The 26,426-nt window shown below is 36.1% G+C and overlaps 2 protein-coding genes across 2 annotated transcripts in view; one reads left to right on the top strand and one right to left on the bottom strand.

Moving 5' to 3' along the window:
- Positions 1 to 732, top strand: part of LOC150086997 (F-box/WD repeat-containing protein 9-like) — a 148,940-nt gene extending 148,208 nt beyond the window's left edge. The window contains exon 9 of the mRNA XM_090371736.1: positions 510 to 732. Within this exon, the coding sequence (XP_090227862.1) occupies positions 510 to 602 (93 nt within the window). The 3' untranslated portion in view covers positions 603 to 732. The remainder of the gene's footprint in view (positions 1 to 509) is intronic.
- A 2,437-nt stretch (positions 733 to 3,169) lies between these two features.
- Positions 3,170 to 26,426, bottom strand: part of LOC150086996 (ubiquitin-conjugating enzyme E2 T-like) — a 98,535-nt gene continuing 75,278 nt past the window's right edge. Inside the window, exons 6-7 of the mRNA XM_090371737.1 lie at positions 13,881 to 13,970; positions 3,170 to 3,244 (exon numbers count right to left, since the gene is read on the bottom strand). Coding sequence (XP_090227863.1) covers positions 3,209 to 3,244; positions 13,881 to 13,970 — 126 coding nt within the window. The 3' untranslated portion in view covers positions 3,170 to 3,208. The remainder of the gene's footprint in view (positions 3,245 to 13,880; positions 13,971 to 26,426) is intronic.

Raw genomic sequence — 26,426 nt, 5'->3', positions numbered from 1 at the left:
ATGTAAAATCCTGGTTTTGCTTCATGTGGATATCATTATTCCTACTCTTACGAATCCGACTGCTTTACTGTAGAGCATTAACCTTTCTGAGATTCTTAATTTTAATATCTTTATTTATTTTTAATGGTTTCTACTGATTTCCAGAAACACCGTGACAGTTTCATTTTTATCGATGACTTTCTCAAAGACGGTGGACAAATTAAAGTATTTTATATTGCTTGATTTTCATGTTTTCTTTCTGGACAGTTGTATTCTTGTTCCTTTGGTTATAATTATCACTTTAGCTTAGTTAGTCCTGAAGTGGTTGCAAGTAAGTGGCATTCACTATATTATATATAGATTTTCCAATTTCAGAATTGAGAAGCATTAAATCAATAATCAATATGGGCAAAAGTATAAAATAAGTTTTTTTACCCTTGTTTTAATTGTTTAGAAATGCAAATTGTTAAAATTGGAACAATTTTTAATTGTATAAAAGATTTTATATCTCTTGTTATATAATCTTTCAGATTTCTACTTTCGATAATATCTTGACCACTGCTAATAGTGATGGCTTTCTACGTGTATGGAAACCAAATTCCCTTGCTTTATCTCAGTTATAAGTGCAGCGATGACTTATTACAAGATTTGCACTGATTTATAAAATAACACTTTATAGTAATATGAAATTTATCAGCTTTTCTGTTAACATTATATTACTTTTTTTGTAATTTGTATTTTATTATATTTTCCTGTTGACAACCAAGAGTTATTTTACAAATGATATATTTTTACTTATTTATTAACTCAATTTTGTTTTAGAAGTGTAACATCATACAATTTAATTCTAAAAAAGTAATTTCTTTTGAATAGTAGACTGTTTTTGTTCACTAGTACTTGTGATAAATGTACTTTAAAAGTGCTAAACTGGCTTATTTACTTTCATTAATTCCGATTATCACCTGATAATATATAACAGTAAAGAATAGAATATGTATATTTTATATAAGGTGTTATTCTGCTGTGATGCTGTAAATACTTCAAGTTTTTGTATAAAACTTTTTTAATATAATTTCTATTAAATTTTTTTGTGATGAAATGTTTACCCTATGTAATGTAAATATATAATATACATCTTATTTTTTTTAAGCAGAAAACCACACTTATGGACATTTAAAGTTCAAATTAAGGCATCTATGAGAGCTTGGTGTAGGGTAGATGCCCTCGAAGAAATTAATGAGGAGCCCAATCACGCTCTCAGCTGCCCAGCTCAACGGCAGAGCTGACTCCTGTGCATCACGCAACACGGAGGCAATTTCCAAGCAGAATGCACTGGTCCCAAAGGAACTAGTTATTGTTGGTGACAATTGTCAGGGAGACAGGGGATATACTATGCAAGGATAGGAGGAACAGGACCAGGGTTTGTCTGCCAGGGACAAAAGTTGATGACATTGTAGAGCAGATATCTTTTAAGAGCATAAAAGGGTGATATTATTGTACACATTGGAACTAATGACATTAAAAGTAAGAGATCTGCAGATTTACTCAACAAGTACAGGTCAATGTTGAAAAAAATTGCGAGTTAGGGTTGAATGTGAAAGTGTCTGCAATTCTGCCCAGACACGATAGGAGGGAGTATATGATGACAGCCTTGTCAATCAATTCTGCCCTGGAGAGATCGTCCAAGGCTCAAGGGGTAGAATGTTTTTCAGCCTGGTCTGTGCTTGTTGACAGGACAGACTGCTTCCACAGGGATGGGGTACACTTAAATAGAAAGGGTGTAAGAATATTTGCTGCTGCTATCAAGGCAGTGTTAGGTGGGTCGGAAAACTGCTAGTTTGGGAGGATACACAGATTAAGATTAAGTGGCTGCAGGCAGAGGCAAAAATGATTTTTGTACTGCTTCTATAGTGGAACAAATAAATACATAGGCTGTGTTAGGTTAACTAAGAATAGGAACAGGTGCATGTACACCAATGCTAGGAGTTATAGATATAATCTGATGAGCTTGAAGTGCTAGTCAAGACATCAAAGGCAGATATTGTGGGGATATCAGAGACGTGGTGTCACACACAGGTAAGCAGTGCAGAATTGGAATTTGAGGAGTACAATGTGTACAGAAAGGACAGAGGGATTATACTGTTATTTAAGAAACAAAATCTAAGAAAATGCATCTAATTGATGTTGATGAATGCAATGTTGAGTCTATTTGGTGTAACATAAGCACTAGGAAAGGAAAAATGAGAGTAGATGTGTGTTGTAGGCGACATGAATCTGATGAGTATAATGAGCAATTGTACAAAGAAATAGTGAGCCAGTAACTCAGAATGTCTTATAATGGGAGATTTTAACTTTCCAGATATTGACTAGAACTTGTGGTTGGTCACTCACACACTAGCAAGACTTTTTTGGATTTATTGGATGACTGTTTTCTACAGCAGCATGTTCGAGAGGGAGTAATGCTCTTCATCTGCTTATCAGCTGTGATTATTCATGCATTAAGAATTTGCAGATAAAGGAACCACTGGGTAACAATGATCACAATGTATTTATATGGGAATTACTTAAAGATGTAACTACCATCAAGGCTAAAGGGAAGGGCTTTTGCTTTCGTAAAGTTGACTACAGGGGTCTCAGACAGTTTTTGAATTCTGTACAGTGGGATCGACTGATGTTACTAACTTTGAATTCTAAATGGGAAGCCTTCAGGGACTTAATCTTGGAGGCTACTAGGCTTTTCATTCCAACTAAGAAATACTGTTCAAGGTTCAGGCCTAAATGGATGTCAGCTGAATTAATGAGGCTTGTAGCAGAGAAGAAAAATGTATAGGAAGAATATAAATTATCAGATAACACAGAAGTCTATGGCAGTTAATCTTGTCTGTAAACAAATCACAAAGGAAGTTAGGCAGGCAAAGGCAGATTATGAGAAATCTTTGGCAAAGGATGCAAAGAAAAACAGCAAGGACTCCTTTACTCATGTAAACTCTAGAAGGAAAAGGATGAATCAGATTGGACCACTTAACATAGATGGGTTGACTCTTGATGATCATTCTCTCTTTGATTATTTCTATTATTTTTTATTTGAAAGATAAAATGTCAAATTTTATTTAAATATTTACAAATATTCTTTGAGTTAGTATTTTTTTATACAGGTTATGAAAATCATCTTATAAAAAATTCACTCAAGTGTGAATATGACTGATACCAGTCCTTGAAATAATAATCTTCACTTTAGATGAGAGGTTTCTTTTTCAGATGTATCCTAGGGAGAGATTCAACTCTTAATTTCATAATTAAAGATTTATTTTAATAACACTTTAATAATACTGCACAAAAAATTAACCTTTGATCTTTGTCTTTTCAACTAAAAGATGTTCTATATAAAACCAATCATGCAGATTCCAAAGCAGACATCTATTTCTGCATCATACATACTTTGTAAGAAATATCTTTAATGTAAGTAAATAACTACTTCTTGCTTATAAATTATAACCATGTTCCACTAAAGCTAGAAAGTTGCAAATTTAGGTAGAAGCGGGAAAAGAAAATTGGAAAACCCTTTTTAAATTTATAGAATCGTGCAAAATTTGCTTGTTATGGTTCTGAATGGAATACTGTTTTACAGTTAAAAAGATTTTCTTGGAAGGGAGAAGGAAAACACAAGCCTATGCTTGTGAACCAAGTGGAGTTAAACTCATTCTTTGTTAATGTACATATATTATAATGAGATCTCCTTGCAGTAAGATTGTTCCCTCTCTGGAATCACCAGAGAGAGAAAATGCTCTTGTGTAATTATTTTCATTTTGTAGTTTTTTTGTTTAAGAAGGGATATTTCCTGCTTAGTGTTTTCATGAATTTTCATCTGATATAAAATGATTTATCTCAAATTGGTGACACAATAATTTATGTCACATTTAATTAGGGTTAAAAAAATTGCAAATCACTGTAATATGGAGGGGAAATAAAAAAAAAAAAAAAAAGAGGTAACATGTTTCAGAACATTTCTAAATCAATAAGGCCCTTTCTTTCTAGAAATGGCAAGGATATCAAGAGACATGATATCCTGGTGAAAGAGTCTGTCATGCTCATCATCACTAATGTCACCAAGGCCTAGCTTGAGATGGATAAAATCTAAATGAGAATGCAAAATAATTCGATAATTGTAGATCTCTTAAAATACCATTTTTAATTGACACAATATAATAGCGTAGCTTAATTTATCATGGTACTCACCTTTATATAATCTGCAATTGATGATATAATTAAGATGGATGATAGTTTTAATTTTAAATTGGAGTGAGTAAGTTAGGATTTAAAAACAGAATTAAAATATGCGCAAGGAAGTAGAAGTGCACGTCTTCGTCCTTGGTTGTCAATGTAAGTTGAAATAATTGGAGTTCTATGGTTAAATGCAGGAGGCCAATAGCCATAACAAGTGGCTTTCGTTATCTGCGTCTTCAGTTGGCAATGGTGGAATGAAAGTGAACGCGTGTATTTAAGAAGGCTAAGTTCCCATGATGCTCCTGGATGCATGTAGAAATCTCAAGTGCATGAGATTCCAAGCCGGTGCGATGTTATAATGGCCTCCTGTGTTTAACCATATAACTCCAATTATTTCAACTTAAACATTGACAACCAAGGACGAAGACGTGCACTTCTACTTCCTTGCACATATTTTAATTCTGTTTTTAAATCCTAACTTACTCACTCCAATTTAAAATTAAAACTATCATCCATCTTATTATAACATCAATTGCAGATTATATAAAGGTGAGTACCATGATAAATTAAGCTACGCTATTATATTGTGTCAATTAAAAATGGTATTTTAAGAGATCTACAATTATTGAATTGTCATAATACAAAATACTTTAACTATTTACACGCACCTTCATCTGCCCCGCCTTTTTTACCTATGTTCCTTGATGCCCCTGAACATGTCAAATCCTGAAACACAACTTTCAAAAATTCTTGTTAAATATTTTTCCAATAAAACCAATATTTCCTTTTTAAAAAAAAAGTCTTTTCCATAATATTATCCCGAAATTCGCCCGTATATTCCTTTGGAACACATGTAAAAAATATCCATACATTATGTATCAAAATTGTACAAAAAGAATTACAGAAGAGATGCAATAAAAAATAACCTACTATCCCAAATACACCGACTAAGATTCAGCCTAAAAAGAAATATGACACCGCAATCTTGGGTGGATTTTACGATATATAATGAAATACGTATAACAGCTGTTATTAAAGACATAGAACTCAGACACAATAGAAAATGGGGAACCCTCACAGAAATCTCACATTCCCCCAAAATCTTCCACTGTAAACATTTCTTCATACCCTTTTTCTCCTACTGAACTCGCTAGCCTCGATCACGGTTTTAATTTTGCTATTAAAGATAACTAACACCCTTATAAAGAATGTATAATGGAACTACAAACCAAACTAGATAACCATCCGGATAAATGGCGTATAATACATCAAAGTAATTCAATTCTTAATTCCAGATTTAAACCCCAACCCAACATAAACAAACAACAGTTAACTAACTTACAAAAAATACGTAACAATCCAAATATTATAGTTCAGAAAGCTGAACACCATAATAATTATAAACAAAAGCACATACATAGAAAAAATGGAATCAATACTCTCCGACTCAGATACATACAAACTAGACAATACATATAGTATTTCCAAACATAAAAATAAGCTTGACATTATTTTAAGGAAATTAAGGTCAAACAATGAAATTAATTTACATACCTTACAACAAATTGGCATCTGGAACAACATTCTACCGCATATGTTTGGTATCACCAAACTTCACAAACCCAACAACCCACTAAGATCTATCATATCCTTCAGTAAATCAGCTTTCACAAATTTATCTTCTTTCCTAGTCAAAATTCTCTCTCCCCTCACCAGATTTTCGAAATTCAAAGTACACAATACCTCCCAAACCTTTGATAAAAATAAATCCCATCACAATAACCAACGATGATATCCTAGCATCTTTTGATGTAGTCTCATTGTACACTAATGTACATTTGCCTTCAACATTACAAACTTTACGTAATTTCTTAACAGACGACGAAACCTTATCCAATCGCACTTCTCTCTCAATTAATAGTATATTAGAACTTACAACCTTTTTATTAGATGCCAGATACTTCTGATTTCTTAATCAAATATACCAGCAAACATACGGCCTACCTATGTGATTGGGGATCTCAGCCCCCCCCCCCCCCCATCTGAAATTTACCTAGCCTCCATAGAAAACCATATACTACAACCATACCCCTCAAATATTAAATTATTTATACAATACGCTGATGATATCCTTTTAATAGGGCACAAATCCACAATAGATGACCTTTTCATTAAATTTAATTCATGGCATAATAGATTAAAATTAGAAGAAAACGGACAAATTAATTTTCTAAACCTCACCATAACACCATATATAGGAATGATACAAAATTAGGAACAAGAATTTTCAGAAAAATTACCCACACCGGGAAATATTTACATTTTGAATCGCACCATCCCCTCAACACAAAACAAAGCTGTCCTCTATAATCAAATCTACAACGCTATAAAATACAGTTCCACACAAAACGATCTTAATAATGAACTTCAATATCTTACAAGCAAATTCATATCTAGGAAATACCCTATTCAGTTAATTCAACAAACCATTTTCACAGTCCAAAATAATATTAACAACCCTCCCAAACACACTTCCAACAATAATTTACGTATTATCCTTCCTTACCATAGTAATCTTGCCAATCAATTCCACCGATTATTCAAAGGTACTGACATCACCCTTACATTTTCAACTTATAATAAACTAGGTTCATTGTTTAATTCATATAAAGAGACACAAAAATACCATATTAGCGACATGAACAACATTGTTTACCTAATTAAATGTCAACATAACTGCAATGCATGCTACATTGGTAGCACCACCTCTAAATACGGCTCTATCAAAACATCAAACACGCGCGTACTACAACAGCTTTAGGACGGGACAGTCCAATACAGAACTAGCATCACACGTTCAATCCCACAACCACACCCCCTTAGTAGATTCAGCTATTCCCATTATCAAATTAAAATCTAGTTTTAAAATTTTCCAATATGAAGCCCTAGTTATAGAATGGTTTTGCCGCCATTCTAATCTCCAAGTATTAAATACCAAATTACCCTATAACATCGTACCGGCTTGGAATCTCATGCACCTGAGATTTCCACATCCATCACGGGAACTTAGCCTTCTTAAATATACACGTTCACTTTCATCCCACCATTGCCAACTGAAGACGTAGATAACGAAAGCCACTTGTTATGGCTATTGGCCTCCTGTGTTTAACCATATAACTCCAATTATTTCAACTTCAACATTGACAACCAAGGACGAAGACGTGCACTTCTACTTCCTTGCACATATTTTAATTCTGTTTTTAAATCCTAACTTACCCACTCCAATTTAAAACTAAAACTATCATGCATCTTATTATAACATCAATTGCAGATTATATAAAGGTGAGTACCATAATAAATTAAGCTACGCTATTATACTGAATGCAAAATATTAAATTTCACAGTTTTTTTGCAACTCTTCACTGTATGTGTGAAGATTGTCTTGTATATTCATTGCGGTTCTTCAAAATGTTTTCTTCATGGCTTTAGGTGCATCCCAGGAAGGAGTATAATGTGGGTTTGGGTTCTTTCAAACTTGACCATCCTTGAGATCCTTAGATTAAACAAGTGCCCAATGTTAACACAGTAGAAAAAAACATGGTGTCTGGAAGTCACTTGTAATAATAATATTCTTTATTAACAATCTAGATGCAATTTATGATTTACTTAACAGGTGTCCAGAAAGTCTTCCGTAACAAACACACACATCAAACAATCAATTTTATATTATTTACTTTTTAATTCTGTAAATTATATGGGCAGAAATTGTCATACATCATCCCACTGGCTCTTCTTGATTTCCTGTACATTGTGGTCCTTAAGTGATATCTGTTGTCTCTTAATGATGCTTCCAACATGAGAAATGACTTCCTTCTCTGACAAATTACTATCATACTAATGTACAAATTAGTGCAATTGCATCATTTCAGTCAACTACTTAAGTAGTTATAAATTGGCATCATTAAATATATCTAATATTGTGAATACCTTCACAATGAGTTGCCATGATATTGCACTACCTCGAATAAGTAACACTTCATCATAGGAGTGACTATTGTTACTTATTCTCAGCAGATACCATCACCCATACGGCACCATTTTGGAGCTTGGTGTTGCAATGATGACAACCCAGTTGCGAAGTATAAATCCACAATATGAGAAATGCCCGATGGTGTGGAGTAATTTAGATTACAGTATAGTTTGGGGCTAAAGCCTCAAGTTAACAGTTCCCCCAAACTCTGCGTTGATAGCTACTGCAAATATTCTTGCACCTCTTCTATTCCAGCATATTCCATCTTTAGAAAAGCAGGCCACACCAAGAAAAATTCCCTTCCCCCCAAAGTCTTGCACCATCTCTAAGTTAGAATTAATAGTGGAAGGATAGTAGAAATCAGAAAAGGTGTAGTAGTGAAAAAGAAAGAATGTGAAAATCCTATATGTTATAATGAATTAAGAGAATTAAAGGCTGAATTTAAAAGCCAATTAAAGAGGAGAGCTGTAAAGTAAAATAATTAATGCAAAGTAATTAAACCAACAGAAGGAGAACTAGCCAGCATCAGAAATGGGTGGGTAAATTTAGCTATAAGTCAAAAAAAAGGGGAAGCAAATATGCAAAAATCTGATGTTAGCTAAAGTAAATATTGATAAAAGGTCAACCCTAGGGGCTCACATCTGGTGAGTATGGGTTTGGCAAACCCAGGTTCCTGAGCTGGATAACTCAGGATAACTTCGGAATTTTTTTTTGGCTGGTGCTGAATAAGCACCAGGCTTCCTTGCACCATATGGCTACTATTATTATCAATAATAATATTTCATCAGGGGACTACACCTGGCCATGTATTAGGAACTGCATGAAATAAAGCATCTTTACTCTTTCAGAATATGGTCAAGGTAGTCCCAACACAGTGTCAGTAATATAAAAAATAAGGATAAAGCTAAAATAAAATATAAATAAGTGTTTTTAGAGTTATGTAGATAATCTACATAAAAAAAATTATGTATGTAGATTTTATGCAATTTTGGAAAAAATATTAGTGTTGAAATTTGGTGGAAAAAGTATATAAATTTCATGAATTAAATTTATAACAAGCAAATGGTATATGGCAAGGTATTAAATTTAGGATGGGGAAGGGATAATGGAATAATTAAATAGAGATGAAAATAGCGATAGAATGAGGACAGCTGGAACGTTCGTATCACCCTCGTATTGCACTAATAGTGTTACGAACAGAAAAAAGGTAGAAGTAAAAAGTATAGAAAACGATATTAAACGTATTAGGCTAGCTGGGGTTGTAAAGCCCAACCTTTTAGTAAGGACCCTGGCTTTGTAAGTATTAGTATAAAAAGGAGATTTATACCAAATGCTTGTGAAGAAGGGAAAACAAAAGTGAAAATCAGGAGCCGAAAAATGTGAGCCAAAACAGAAACCGAAAGTATAATGAGAAAATAGAGAGAAAAAAAACGATACAGTGGTACCTTGACATAAGAGTTTAATTCGTTCCGTAACCTTGCTCGTATGTCAAATTGCTCGTATCTCAAAGCAATTTTCCCCATTGAAATTAATTGAAATGCCATTAATCCGTTCCAGCTCCCAAAAAACCACCTCAGTTGTTTTTGTTAAGTGTTTTTGAATAAGAAAAATGTACTGTATTTACAAGAAGAAACATTTATTTATAAATAACAAATACATATTCTATAGAAACGTAATAAAAGAAAAGGTGAAGTGCTTACGGAAGCGTATAATTTTCGTCATTGGTCTTCGCTTTTTTTGTCACGCTTTGCTCATTTTCACCTGCAGATCGTTTAAAAAAACTGTCCAAGGAGGTTTGTTTCTTCCTCCCTTTCAGGATATTGCGGAAATGTGTTAGGCAAGTTTCGTTGAACAACTCCGATGCACGACCAGTTGCAACTTTTTCGGGGTGATTTTTATCCACGAACTCTACAACTTTCTCCCACATTCCCAAGATCTCCTTTATATTTCTTGTAGAGATAACCTTCTCCATCTCTGGCTCCTCTTCAAAACTAATTTTTCGTTGAACCACCATATGCTGCTGCGAATGTAGATCGTGTAACTCCTCGGTTGTCAACTCCTGAGTCTGTTCCTCGACAAGTTCGTTCACATCTCTCTCATCCACCTCCAGACCCATGGATTTTCCCAGAGAAACAATCTCCTCTACCACTGACACTTCGGGTTCCAATCCCTCAAAAGCCCTTTCAGCTACAGCCTCAGGCCACAGCTTCTTCCATGCAGATATTAAGGTCCTCGTTGTAACACCCAGCCAGGCCTGATCAATAATTCTTAGGCATATCACGATGTTAAAGTGGTCCTTCCAGAACTCTCAAAGGGTAAGGTTTGTGTTCTCTGTCACTTCAAAGCAGCGCCGAAAAATGTGCTTGGTGTACAACTTCTTAAAATTAGAAATCACCTGCTGATCCATGGGCTGCAGGATAGGAGTGGTGTTGGGTGGTAGGTAGAGAACCTTTATAAACTTGAACTCTTCGAGTAAATCATCTTCGAGATTTGTTGGGTGAGCAGGGGCATTGTCGAGGACGAGAACTTGCATGGGTAGGTTGTTTTCCTGTAGATATTTTTTAACAGAAGAGCCAAACACCAGGTTTATCCACTCCACGAAGAATTTCCTGGTGACCCACGCCTTTGGATTTGCCCTCCACATAACTTGTAGTTTTTCTTTTAAAATCTTATGTGACTTAAAGGCTCTGGGATTTTCCGAATGGTATACTAGCAGAGGCTTGATTTTGCAGTCGCCACTCGCATTGGCGCAAAGTGCTAGAGTTAATCTATCCTTCATGGGTTTGTGACCTGGCATCGTCTTCTCCTCTGCCGTTATGTAAGTCCTATTCGGCATCCTTTTCCAGAAAAGCCCTGTCTCGTCACATTTGAAGACTTGCTGAGGGATGTATCCTTTGGCTTCTATCAGTTCGGAAAACGTTTTGATGTAAACCTCAGCTGCCTTCACATCCGAACTTGCTGCCTCACCATGCCTGACGACGGAGTGAATGCCGGTCCTTTTCCTAAAGTTGTCAAACCAGCCCCGACTGGCTTTAAACGAGTCTTCCGATTCCTCGTTTGTGGAAGGGTGTGGGATCTGCTTCAGCAAATCACCGTAAATCGCTCGTGCCTTCTCACATATGATACTTTGTGTTAAGAATCCTCCTTGAAGCTGCTTCTCTGTCATCCACACCATCAGTAGTTTCTCCATTTTCTCATGGAGAGAGGTCCAGAGCTTAGAAATTATTGTAACGCCCTTGGCTGGCGTTATACCCTTTATCAACTTCTGTTTAAGCACAGTACATATCATTGATGTGCTACGCCCGTACATCCTCGCCAAGTCAATTACTCGCCCACCTTGCTCATGTTTTTCTATGATTTCACGCTTTAATTCAATAGACATCATCTTCTTCTTCGGACCCATGGTTATAAAAATAAATTTGATAATGTTTTGTAAATGTACAAAAAGCAAAAAACGCGAACCCAACTTATCAAAAATGCTACGAAAACGAGGGAAACAAGCACACAGACTGAGGTCTAGTCTGAGGTGGGAGAAACTGTTAGACGCTGCACACGACCCCAACATGCGCCCCGCATGTTGGGGTCGTGTGCAGCGGTGTAGTGTGCGATTCCTTGTATCTCAAATCTTGCTCTCATCTCAAAGCAAAATATCGCTCGCTCGGCGGCTCGTATCTCAAAACACCCGTATATCGAGGTACCACTGTACCTGGAATTTTCAAGTAAATGCATAGCAGAAGGAAAATATAGCGAACATATTCGGTTCAGTTGATAAATGTATCTAAAGCAGTACCACATTAGCCACCCAAGATCAGCGAAGCAAAGTAATCCTGGTGGCTGCAATGTTAGGGTTATGCACTATAAGGCAACCCCAAGTGGGGGGTGTCATTTTCAGCTTGGATGATCTTATAATTCATGGGGTAGCACATGACATGCTGTGTGCATGTGTAAGGCTCCTGTAGTAAGATGTTGGTTGTTTTACTCTTCAGATTTGATATCCGATCAGCAACAGCCCAGAACACTGAGCATTGATCTGCACGAACTACACAACACTGGTATTAAAATATTAAGGCTGTGCTCCAATAATTAGTTTTCTTCTGGTTTTTTGGTAAACTGGATATTTATTACCCTTGATGGAATGGTTTGAATACATTTTTGCATATTTGCGAAGGTTGGCTTTGCAGACATATGGGCATGTATTAAAGTCATGGTTCCTTTGAGCACAATGGCCACAGGTAGATTCCATTTGGGTGAAAGTATGGGTAGTGTGACCAAACCTGTAACAGCGGAAGCATTTTGGAATAGCCACATGTTCTCGGAAGTAATAGCTGCTCCAGAGACTCTGCCTCTATAGACTCTGTCCTGCATCTTCATATGTTTCCAGGCCTGGGGGAGAAATCAATGACCCAATTACAGTGCTGGACAGTCTTTGCTTCTGTTTTATATCTTGACTGATGGTGTCTCATTGAAGATGTACTGTAGATTTTTTTTGGTATAGCTTTTGACAATTTGGGATGGTGAAAATTATCTACATCATAGATCAGGATGGAGGGGCCTTTTTTTTTCTTGGAATTTTGGTGGTGAGGCCAAGAGATGCAATTGATGCATTACTGAGAAAGGTGTAAGCCTCTTCCCTGGCTGCAGTCTCTAAAATGACTTTCATGTAGGGATTTTATTCGTGTGGACTAATTCTCCAGCAAGTGTTTTAACAACAGTAGCTTTCACCACTTCAGTGGATTCTAGTTTTGAGTCTTTGTTTGGTTTGATAAGAACCAAATGTGGCTTCCAGATGATGGTTTTCTTGAACCGAAGTTACAATGGGTTAAACGGAAGCATCCATCTTTGCTGTGCCTTTCTAAATGCCACCAGCAACAATCAAAGATGAAACAAATGGCCATCATGGCCTAAAATTATGAGGGCATTATTGTCACTGATCATGTGTCACTTCAAAGATCAGTAATTGGAGACTACTACGCAACATTTCTTTTTAATTACACCCAAATATTCATCAGAAGCAGCCACAAATGTTGAAAGCTGGTGTACTCATACTTCATGAAAATGTAAGGCCTCATATCAAAGTCTGTACAGCTTGTTTTTACTGATTACAATTGGGAAACAACCCACCCATAGTCCTGATGAGTCCTTGTGATTATGATATATTTCCCAAGCTTAAGGAACAGTTGCACAAGTAAAGATTTCAGTCTTTAGACAATGAATGCAGCCATGACCCAACATCAGTCAACATAACTTCAGCAGACAATTAAATGGCATTCAAAAATTATCTGAACATTAGGAAGCAGTCGTAGGTATGAAGGTTTTTTAATGTAAATTATGTTATAAAATAACATTCATTTTTTAAATTAAATGTTTTTGTGCATATCATTTGGAATAACCCTGACAGAACACAAATGAGGAAAATAAATAAAATTTACCAAAAACAGACTACTTATCGCTGAAAATATGTGTACCCCCCAGCTCCAATCTTATAATTTTAACAGTATCTACTTATGCAAGTACTAAAGGCAGGGGCACAGCATTCACAACCCTTACCAGTAGACAAAAATATGCTGGCAAATAACAATACAAAAAAAAAAAAAAAAACCTGAAAAATAAGCTATGTAATAATATTCTTCAAAATAAGAAAAATTACCTGGCAGACTCCATAAGCACTGGCATGACTGTGTGTCCACTTTCTGGCCTTATTTATAAACATTGTATAATTATATTTATATTCCTTTCCCTGAAAACATCATTTAAAAAACTCAGTTAAGTAATGATTACCATTAAAATAGTATTAAAGTCTGCATAACACAAAGTAATTGAAATTAGAAGTTTTCATATCAATTTATTCTTAATAATTTACAAAACTCTTGACATCATAAAAACATTTTTATTATATGTTGCACCCTTAAATTTTACAGAATTTTAAAATTTTGTTTCCAGGAAGAAAAACAGCCTTTCTACGTAACAAAACAGAATAAAAGTTTTATATCTTATAAGCTTGTCACATCATTTTCAAGAGTTTTGTCATATACTTTTTTTGTTATGTACATATTCCATTTTCATTAAATTTCTAAAAGCAGCTACCAGTACAGCACAGCTGTTCATAACTAGATAAAAGATTTAAAAGAAAAAAGGGCACAATGAGGAAACAGCAAAAACACTTCAGTAATTTTTACTATAAAGCCTTGTTTACACAGGCTTAATAGATAGTCAAATTACTGGAGTGAGCTACAACCTCATTTGTTAACAAGACAATAGTCATTCCAATTAGTGTTCACATGCAGCCAGTGTATTTTGTATTAACTGACAATTTAATACAAGAAAATGGATACTTTCCATTTTAAAAAGACAATGTTTCTGTATTGTTATTTGATAATACTTTTGGATATTCTTGAAGGGATGAATAGGGGGTGGGGGACTATGGACTAGAAAATGCATATTAATCTCTGAGCATACACTAGGCTAAAAATCATCCATGAAATCTTGAAAATAGTACAACTTTGAAACACATGCACACAGCCTTCCTGACTCTTCAGTACCTTTCAAGAACATTTTCATCTATAACATACTGGGGGGGGGTGAGTTTCAGGATGCTCTGAGAACTTCCATATAAACACATTTTTTTAGTATGGATAGTATAAGAGTTTACCCTGTGTAAGTATTAACATTTCCAACATTTTCCAATGTTTGCAAAGATCATTTGTTGCTTATTTGCTGGAGACTGTACATCTGAGTCTGATTACTGTAATTAATTTTATTTTTATTATTTTTGCAATACAGGCTATTGTGTGCACTTAAGTTTAATACAGTCAGACTTCTATATAACGAAATCAATCATTCACTTGAAAAAATTCATTATAAAAAAAATGACCTTTTCAGCAATGAAAAATACCGAAATTCAATGTTTAAATAGAGTAAAATATGGGAAATAAATCAGAAATAAGTGGGAATGAATGACTTTTTTAAAATTTTAAAACAATTAATTTCTTAAACAGTTTCTCCACTGATACATACATATTAAGAAATGACTACTTACATGATGCACACAATATATTGGTACACTTTTAAGAATTACTGTATTTCTAAAATAATTGGTTATTTTTTGTTGTATATTGGATTTTACTGGGCATCATTCATAAAAATTTTGCGTGTTTAAACACTGAAATATATTTTCTGGCACATTTTATTCACACTGAGGGACTCGACACAAAGTTTCAAATGCTGCTAACATTTCACGTTTGGAAGATTTAATATGCCCTCATTTTCATCAAACTCATCATCAATATTGTCACTAGTTCTTTGAATACTCTCCAGCATGTTGGAGTCACTAGGATTTTCAGCTACTATAACATCATTATCAACTAAAAATTCTTTAACAGTTTCTCCACTGATCAAACCTCTTGCTTAGAATTCTTCTCAAGATTGCTCAATATCTTGTAATCATTCATCCCTCTCACTGCTATTAATTGGCATTTTAGCAAAACAATTCTTAATTGTTGTTTCCGTCACAACTCCACACTTTTGCCAACTCTAATATGCACATCTGCAAATCTATAACAGAATTTATAGGTTGGTTGGTTAGTTTCTATTCTCAGTGTAATTTTTTTTTTTTAGTATGCACCTTCGGTAGTGCATTTTCAAATTCTTGATAATGCCTTCATCCACTGGCTGCAGTTTAGACAAGGTATTCCGGGGAAGAAAACAAGCTTCACACTTGTAAGTTTCGAAATTACTGAGTGAAGGTAAGGTAGTTGTTGACAATCAACGCAATTTTTCTGTTTTCTTTCAGTATCTTTCTATCGAAATTTAAAATACACTGTTTAAAAATTTCACTTGTCATCTAAGATTTTTTGCTGTAGTTGTAATCCAACCCTAATGACTTTATTCCTTTGAAACATTGGAGTTTTTTTACTTTAGCCTATTACCAAAATCTTCAGTTTTTCATTACTAGCCATATTTGCACCAACCAAGACTGTAATTCTCTCCTTACTATTTTTACCACCTAAATAATTATCACCTTTAAAGGTCGGTGTTTTGTTCCACAAACATTTAAAAAATAGACCTGTTTCACCAATGTTGAATGTCTTTGGGCTCCTACTCCTCCATAATTTTTTTTTAAAAATTGTTTCTTTCCAATGGGTACAGCCTTCTTCAATTACAACTCCATTTTCACCAGAAAAACTTTTTCTAGTAAGCCATGCTTTTTAAATTTATCCAGCCAACTATAACTCGCTTGGATTGTTTTATGCCCCAGATAAGATGCGCACTCCATAGCCTTTTCTTTTATTAATGGCCCTGATATCGGCATGTTTTGGTCTTGAATCAACTTTGCCCACTTAAAAACAGCTTCATCTACATCTTCATACAGGCATAATTTCACACGCTTTTGACTGACTGGGTTCCGTTTTCTCAAACAGTTTGAGAATCGAAACACTGTTTTCAGAATGGTTGACACTACTGGCAGGATAGCAAATTTTAAAGAGATTTTTTTTAATGCCCTGATCTACACTATTTAGCACTTCCAGTTTTCACTACACTCAAGGATTTCCTCCTTGGACATTGTAAGGTTACTTGCACTAAATTGTGGAATGGTTTAGCTCTTAATTCATGCTCTTAAGAATTAATCCCTTTATCTTTTAAAAGCTAAAGGTCTTAAGAATTAATCCCTTTAGCTTTTAATTCATGCTTTCTACAGCATCAGCTCTATTACCTAAAGGCCAGAGGTGTGAACAATGCATACCCAGGTCTCTCAAAATCAGTTTGTTATACAGAAATTTTCTTCATTATATGGAAAGTATTTTCAATGTAAATGACCAAGAGGAAATCAAAAAAATTTGCTATGTGGAAGTTTGTTACAGAGCGGTCCAACTGTATTTTTAAAAAGTCCTAACAAAATACGTTTATTGCTTATTTCTCTGTTAATGTTTACCCCATACATAATTTTGTGATTTATGGCTTCTAGCTTAATGGTAAATATATTTATGTGTGATGTAATTTTTTAGCCCAAATATGTGGCAAAATCAAGTTTCACACATGCTGACAGGTTTTAAGAAAATCTATACACAGAGATGTTGTTTTGCTTCCTAATCCTGGACCAACGAGGGTCCTCTCAAAAATAATAAGTGTAATTTAGTGTTGATATTTTAAGATAAAATATCTGTGATTTTCTGTTCCTTCACTTGACACTGCTTTTACATTTTTTCAAAATTGTTTTCCAGCGTTATTATCATTAACATAGGCATATGATGCAAAAAAAGCAAGTTTATATAACATCTGCCGGGGGGGGGGGGAACCTTCCCATTTCACCCATCCATTCACTCCAACTGTTTGTCTAGTTCTGCCTTGAACTTATTTAAGTTTGTTCCAACTACCAAACACCCACTGGCTAAAGGTGAATTTCCCACATCTATTCTACAATTGTCTTTCCTCAATTTGAATTTATGTCCCCTCAGGTGAGTAATCTTGAGCAAGAGGAAGAATCTCATTAACATTAAAGCTTGCTCAAACCATTCAAGGCCTTATATACCTCAATTAGATCACCTCACAGGTGCCTAGTCTCTAGAAGCTGCAATTTGCAAAACTTAAGCCTTTCTTGGTAACACTAACCCTTTGTTCCACTCACAAATCTTGTTGCCCTTCTCTGTATTCATTCCAGCAGCTCTACATCTTTCCCAAAATAAGGCTTCCAGCCTGTATACAGTTACAGTACTCAAGGTGTGGCCTGACCATTGCCTTATACTAGGGGACAATCACCCCCTTATCGTTGCTAACAAAATTCTTGTATATCATTGCAAGAGTAGCTGCATGAGCTACTCTTGCAGCCTGTCTGTACTGCTCAGAAAACCTCATATCTGACTGCACAATTACCCCCAGGTCATTTTCATTCTCCACTACCTTGAGTGTAGTACCAACCAGTTGATACATTACTCTGGGGTTAATGCTACCCATATATAATACTTTAAATTTGTCCATGTTAAACTTCAGTTCCCATCTCTCAGCACATCTGCTCAACTTTTCCAGATCCTGTTGTAGTAGTAGTGTACTATGATTACTGTCATTAACAACCATGCCAACCTTCATATTGTCTGCAAATTTAGACATTAACCCTGATATACCTTCATCAATATCATTGATAAAAACCATAAACAACAATGGGAAAACACCAAACCCTGGGGGAATCCTTTAAAAACATTAGAATTAGCAGAGGCATTTGATGCAAGAAAGCAAGCTTATGCAGCATCAGCCAGAAAAAAATAAATAAAAAATAACCACTTCCACTTCACCCCTCTGTTCGTTCGAAATACCTGTCCAGCTGAGCCTTAAACTTATTCAGGCTATCAACTTCCACGACAAGGGATGGAAGTTTATTCCACCAACCAACCACCCGCTGGCTAAAGGCAAATTTCCTCACGTCTATCCTACATCTGTCTTTTCTCAATTTGAATTTATGCCCTCTCAGGTGATTATTCTGAGCAAGAGGAAGAATCCCATCAGCATTGAGCATGCTCAAACCATTCAAGGCTTTATACACCTCTATCAGATCACCTCGCTGGTGCCTAGTCCCCAGGCACTGTAATTTGCAAAACTTAAGCCTTTCTTCGTAAGAGCAACCCGTTGTTCCATTCACTAATCTTGTTGCCCTTCTCTGTACTCGTTCCAGCATCTCTACATCCTTCTTGAAATGAGGCCTCCAGACCTGTATACAGTACTCTAGGTGTGGTCTGACCATTGCCTTATACAAGGGAATAATCACCTCCTTATCCCTGCTAGAAAAATTCCTATATATCATCGACAATACACCATGAGCTACTCTTGCAGCCCGTCTGCACTGCTCAGAAAACTTCATATCTGCCTGCACAACCATCCCCAGGTCCTTTTCATTCTCTACCACTGTCAGTGTAGTACCACAGAGTTGATACGTTGCTCTGGGGTTGCTGTTTCCCATATGTAGTACTTTACATTTGTCAATGTTAAACTTCATTTGCCACCTCGAAGCCCATCTGCTCAACCTTTCCAGATCCTGTTGCAGTAGCATAGTGTTAGTAGTGTCCTTGACAACCTTGCCAACCTTCGTATCGTCGGCAAACTTGGACATTAAGCTTGATATACCATCATCAATATCATTTATAAATACAGAAAACAATAATGGACCCAATACTGAATCCTGAGGGACTCCACTAATAACATTAGTCCACGATGAGCAGTGTCCATTGATTACCACTCTCTGTCTTCTCCCCCTCAACCACCCCTTTATCCACAGCAGCAATTTGCCTTCAATGCCACACTGCTCCAATTTTTGCAGCAGTCTTCCATGTGCAACAGTATCAAAAGCCTTTCTAAGATCCAAGTATATAATATCAAAGTTATTCCCTGCATCCAGTTCTTTTGTGACTGCATCATAGTATCCAATCAAATTGGTCAGGCAAGACTTCCCCTTAACAAAACCATGCTGTGTCTGAGCTATGACTGAAGTCTTGTCTAGATGATCCTGCAGCGCTTCTTTAACCAGTGCCTCCATTAATTTTCCAGGAACAGAAGTTAAACTAACAGGTCTATAATTATTTGTGTCGCCCTTTGATCCTCCTTTGTGAATTGGGGTTACATTTGCACATCTCCAGTCCATGGGTACTTCCCCTGAGTCCAAGGAAGCTCTCATAATTATGGCTAAGGGTTTGCTTACTTCCTTTGCTGCCTTCTTTAATATAACTGGATAGATCCCATCCACCCCAGGTGCCTTTCTTGTATTTATCTTCAACAATTTCTCCTCCAGTTTACTCTCAGTTATTACAAGATTCTCTAGCTTACTGCCAGAGTTGAATACACCTCTGGCATTCCCCTTGCTGAATAACTCCTCGTGTGTGAATGTCGATGCAAAATATTCATTGTTTGTTAGCCACCTGAGCAGGATCATCAACAGTTGACCCATCGATATCAAGTGGCCCAATCTGATTCATCCCCTTCCTTCTAGAGTTTACATAAGTAAAGAACTCTTTGCAGCCCTTGCCAAAGATTTCTCGTAATCTGCCTTCGCCTACCTAACCTCCTTTGTAACTTGGTTACAGATCAACTTGTATCTATCATATGCTTCTGTGTCACGTGTTAATTTGTATGTATCCCATGCATTTTTCTTCTCTGCCATATGTCTCATTAGTTCATCTGACATCCACTTAGGCCTAAACCTTGAACAATATTTCTTAGTTGGTATGTAAAGCCTAGTAGCTTCCAAGATAAGTTCTTTGAATGCTTCCCATTTTGAATTTGCTGTTGGTAACATCATTAGTTGGTCCCACTGTATAGAATTTAAATACTGTCTCAGTCCAACGTAGTCGCCTTTACGAAAGCAATAACCCTTCCTTTTACCCCTTATGGTAGTTACCTCTTTGAGTAAATCCCACTTCAGCACACTGTGATCACTGCCACCTAGTGGTTCATTTACCTGCAGATTCTTAATGCACGAAGAATCACTGCTGATAATCAAATCAAGAGTATTACTCCCTCTAGTTACCTCCCAAACATTCTGATGTAGAAAACAATCATCCAATAAATCCACAAAAGCCTTGCTAGTGTGTGAGTGACCAGCCCCGAAATTCCAGTCAATATCTGGGAAATTAAAATCCCCCATTATAAGACTCTCTGATTTACTGGCCCATTTTATTTCCCCGTACAGTTTCTTATTATACTCAATCAGAGTCGTCATAGCACACTCCTACTCTCAATTTTGATCTCCCAATGCTTATGTCACACCAAACTGACTCGACACTGCACTGTCCAGCAATATCGACTGGCTTCACTTCCTTGGATTTTATGTATTTCTTAACTAATAGCATAACCCCTCCTCCCTTCCTACCCTGTCTATCCTTTCTTATATCTGTGCATTCCTTATATCTGTGTGACACCACGTCTCTGAAATCCCCGCAATATCTGCCTTTGATGTTTTGAGCACTACCTCAAATTCATCAAATTTATTTACTAAACTCCTAGCATTGGTGTACACGCAAGTATACATGCACCTGTTCTTTTTCTTAGCTACCCTAACACAACCTACGTGTTTATTTGTAACCCAATGATTTCCAGCAGTCTCTGAACTATCCTGCATCTTATTTTCCAGGCTGCGGCTCATTCCAATAGAAGCAGTGCAAGAATCACTTTCACCTCTACCAGTGGCTACTGTTAATCTATTAGTCCTTATATCCCCCCTTGTATCCTATTAGTCCACAAAGAGCAGTGTCCACTGATAACCACTCTCTGTATTCTCCCACTCAATCATTCTATTATCTATTGTAGCGACTGACCCTTAATGTTTGTCTTCGACGTGCCACAGTATCAAAAGCTTTCCTAAAATTCAAGTATATGATATCAAAATTATTGATATGAAAAAATCTTCGGCAGCACCTACTAAATTTCAGACTGTAGTACAACCAATTTGCCATGATTTCCGTATTTTGCCCCCCCCCACCGGACCGTATTTTGGTCCAGTGGGGTGCAAGTTAATTCTATAATTTTTACCCTATCTAGAGAGCTGAAACTCAATATAACTGGAGCCAGAACTGTTTTCTTGAATTTTCCCATTTAAATTTTCAGAAATTTCTATTCAATTTCATGCAAACGACAAAAATGTGACATCAAGTATGCATATTTTTTAGGCCTTTTTCATTTATTTTTCTAACCCTCGCCCTAACTAGCCTAGGGCTTATGAAACGTGACACTTGATTCATTTGTTGATATAGAGAGAGCAGGAATTTCTGTTTACAGAGAGGAGTAGTTTTCATAAACAACTTTGCCCTTCATGAGCAAAGCGTGGGAATCATATTACGTAGTCCTTCATACAGCTATATCAAGAAGGCAAAAAACAAAAGACAAACGCAAGCTACTGTTAGTTACCATAAGTAGCAACAACTGTTTCTGAAAGGCGAAAAGATCATATTCTTCAATGTGAATTGCACCTATTAACAGAAAATCAAGGAAATTCATCTATTGGAAGCCACACTAGAAACGAGAACAACTGGTGTAAAACTGATAACACTGCAATGCGCATTTGATTTAAAAAAAATGCTTGCTCTATTGTAACTGTATTTAGGGAACAATATATTTAGAATTTGACATATAACAGTACTTTCCTGGATTTGATCTTCTAACGAAACTTCAAGAAAATATATTTCTATTTATACCTGAGTTATAAACTTCGAAAACTGGTACATCAAAGGGAAAAAAAATTATCTGCTATGAATAACGGATTGTTTCTTGAAATGTGTATTCTTCACAAAACTGTAATATTTCTAACAATACAAAGCTAACAGATTATGACTAACGGCTGCTCAAAAAAGTATTGTTAGAAAATATTTGCTTGTTATGCTTTGATGTTATCGCAAAGGAAGAAATTGTGTTTTAGTACAGAAGCCGAATAAATCCACGGTCATATGCTGTTCTGAGCTGCAATAAAAAGATATACTCCGCTGAAAAATAGATTTATTCCCCATCACTTCTCTTGTTTTACTGTGGTTTTTGGCAGATGTGCAATTTCACACAGTCAAGTCGGTGACTGCTAAATGTGGCACTGTTTCTTGTATTCTCTCTCTGTCTTGGGATCTCCTCTGACAATGTGGTCATCCCAGAGTATAAACAGAAAATTTGTTTGTCGGAATGCTGCCCATCAATGGCACCAATTGTTGATAATTGGTGCCATTGATGGGCAGCATTCCGACAAACAAATTTTGCTGTCCTTCTAATTTTCATGTGTTCAGATAATCCACTTTGGGAAAATTCGAAAGTGCTACTTCAATTAGGAGCAAAAACCATTTCCCCCAACATAACAAATTACTTTAGGTACAATAAAGGACGACTACTGATGCTTTTACTGACTGGAAGTATGCACAATAAAACATCTGTACAAGGCAAAAACATGTGGTCAATCAAAAGAAAGTAACCGTAGTCATTTGTATTCAAGGGCAAGCTATACAGCGATGTTTGAAATGTATAATGCAGTTCACTCGCTAATATTTCTAGAGGGATTATTGTGGATTTTTTCTCAAATGAGCACCAGACCAAAATCGGATTAATTAATACTTCTGCATCCTAGGATGAACTGACTAATTAGAACTTCAGCATCTGTGATGAAACGTCGTGCATACCAATATTGTTTGCTACAGCAATAACATACAGCAACAAAGCAAAATATTGTAGCAGAGCTATAATACAAAATAATGTTAGAAAGTAAAAATGCAAAATAATGTTCTCTAAAACAATTGCAGTAAATCGGATTGTATAATAATGGGAGATTTTAACTTTCCAGATATTGACTGGAACTTGTGGTTGGTCACTCACACATCAGCAAGACTTTTTTGGATTTACCGGATGATTGTTTTCTACAGAAACACGTTAGAGGCAACCAGAGAGAATAATAATAGATCCGGTTATCAGCAGTAATTATTCGTACATTAAGATTTTGCATATAAAGGAACAACTAGGTGGTAGTGATCATAGTATACTGATGTGAGATTTATTTAATGAGGTGACTACTTTAAAAACTATCTGAGCCAGCAGTCTCAGACAGTTTTTAAATTCTGTACAGTGGGACCTAGTGATGATGTTACCAACATCAAATTCTAACAAATTCGAGTAACATGCATATAGCATATGTTATATATAGGGGTCCACAAACTTTTTTTGATATTTGAAGGGGTCCGTGAACTTTTTTTCATTTTTGAAAGGGTCCGTAGATATCAGTAATTTGGGAACCACTGGCCTAAATGAATGTCAGATGAACTAATAAGAATCGTGGCAGAGAAGAAAAATGCATGGGATGGATATAAATTATCAGGCAACACAGAAGCCCATGGTAGACATAAGCTAATCTATAAACGAAGTCACAAGGAGGTTAGGCAAGCAAAGGCAGATTACAAGAAATCTTTGGCAAAGGATGCAAAGAAAAACAGCAAAGACTTCTTAACTTATGTAAACTCTAAAAGGAAGGGGATGAATCAGATTGGTTCACTTGATATCGATGGTTCGACTGTTGATGATCCTGCTCAGGTAGATGACAACTTGAACGAACATTTTGCATCTACATTCACATGTAAGGAATTCTGTGGGAAAGTGGAGGCCAGAAGCTTATCGAACACTAATAGGGAGCTAAATTATTTTGTAATAACTAAGAGAAAAGTGGAGGAGAAATTGTTGAAGTTAAACATAAGAAAGGCACCTGGGTGGTGGGATCTACCCAGTTATATTAAAGGAGGCAGCAAAGGAAGTAAGCAAACCCTTAGCATAATTATGAGAGCATCCTTGGACTCAGGGGAGTCCCCCACGAAATGTATCTCCACTTCACAAAGGAAGATCAAAGGGTGGCACAAGTAATTACAGACCTGTTAGTTTAATTTGTTCCTGGGAAAATAATGGATTCACATAAGCATGGGTTTGTTAAGAGGAAGTCTTGTCTGATCAATTTGATTGGATACTATGATGTAGTCACTAAGGAACTAGATACAAAATTAGTTTTGATATCATATACTTGAATTTCAGGAAAGCTTTTGATGCTGTTGCACATGGAAGACTACTGAACAAATTAGGGCAGTATGGCATTAAGGGCAAGTTGCTGCTATGGATTGCTGCTATGCAAGTTGCTGCAATCAATGGACACTGCTCTTCGTGGACTAATGTTATTAGTGTACTCCCCCAAAGTTCGGTGTTGGACCATTGTTGTTTTCTATATGTAGAAAGATATATCAGGCTTAATGTCCAAGTTTGCAGATGATATGAAGGTTGGCAGGATTGTTAATAATGGTATGCTACTACAACAGGATCTAGAGAAGTTGAGCAGATGAGCTGAGAAGTGGTAACTGAAGTTTAACATTGACAAATTCAAATATGGGTAGCAGTAACCCCAGAGTGACATACCAACTGTGATCTACAACACTCAGGATAGTGGAGAATGAAAAATAGCTGGGGGTGTAATTGTGCAGTCACATATGACGTTTTCTGAGCTGTGCAGACAGAGCTTCTAGAGCAGCTCATGGAGTCTTGTCAATGATATACAGGGATAAGGTGATTATTCCTTTCCACACCTTTAGTACTGCATACAGGTCTGGAGGATTCATTTTAGAAAGGATGTAGAGCTGCTGGAACGAGTAGAGATAAGGGCAACAAGATTGGTGAGAGGAACAAAGAGTTGCTCTTAACAAGAAAGGCTTAAGTTTTGCAAATTGCAGCTGTTGTTGTTTTGGTTTTTAGAAGCATTAGCAACTAAGGCCATATTGCTCCGAGGATATGTGGTGGTCATTACCTGACCTTTCCGCATCCTCCGTATTTGGTGGTCACGGGCTCAAACCCCGGTCTAATCAAGAAGCGTGTGCTACGCACTGCCGCTCCTGCCCACCCGGCTACGGAGGCGCCCACAAATTGCAGCGTCTGGAGAGTAGGCACCTCCGAGGTAATCTGATTGAGGTGTTTAAGCCTTTGAATGGTTTGATCAAGGTAAATGCTGATGGGATTTGTCCTCTTGCTCAGATTACAGACCTGAAGGGGCACAAATCCAAATTGAGGAAAGACAGTTGTAGAATAGATGTGTGGAAATTTGCCTTTAGCCAGTGGGTGATTGATTGCTATCTTCCATCTGTCATTGTGGAAGTTGATAGCTTAAATAAATTCAAGGAAGAACTGGAAACTTTTGAAATGAATTGGATTGGTGAAATGGGAAGGGTTTTTTTTTTTTTTTTTTGGCTGATGTATAAGTTTGCTTTCTTGCATAATATACAGGAATATGCCTCTAATGCTAATGCCAATATAGTATGGTGTACTGTATTTTTGAATTATCCTTAAAAAATACAGTACACCATACTATATTTTTGAATGATAATTTTTTAATGTATAGTATTTTAACCTGATGTGATTTCACAATGTGCTGTACTAATTACTTCCATTTCTTGATGTTTATTATTTATAATAACCATAATAACATATACTGGTTTATGTATTTAAGATGTTTGTAATTTTTGTAGATAGATTTTAGTATTATACTCAATTAAATTTATACAGTCAGTTTAATATACTTTTCTTGGTTATGTTATTTAGGATAAATATAACCTAGATATCTGTGGTACAGGGTATGTGGCTCTTGGGTGAGAGCCTAACCTTAATTTATAATATCCTATGGGGAAGAAGGGTTTCATTATCCGACAATTCTATATCTAATGTATAA

This window comes from Mastigoproctus giganteus, chromosome 4, assembly GCF_048544385.1.
Source record: "Mastigoproctus giganteus isolate SK-2022 chromosome 4, ASM4854438v1, whole genome shotgun sequence".
NCBI lineage: Eukaryota > Metazoa > Arthropoda > Arachnida > Uropygi > Thelyphonidae > Mastigoproctus > Mastigoproctus giganteus.
The sequence above is the reverse complement of the archived record's forward strand: the minus strand, read 5'-3'. Positions and strand labels throughout refer to the sequence as shown.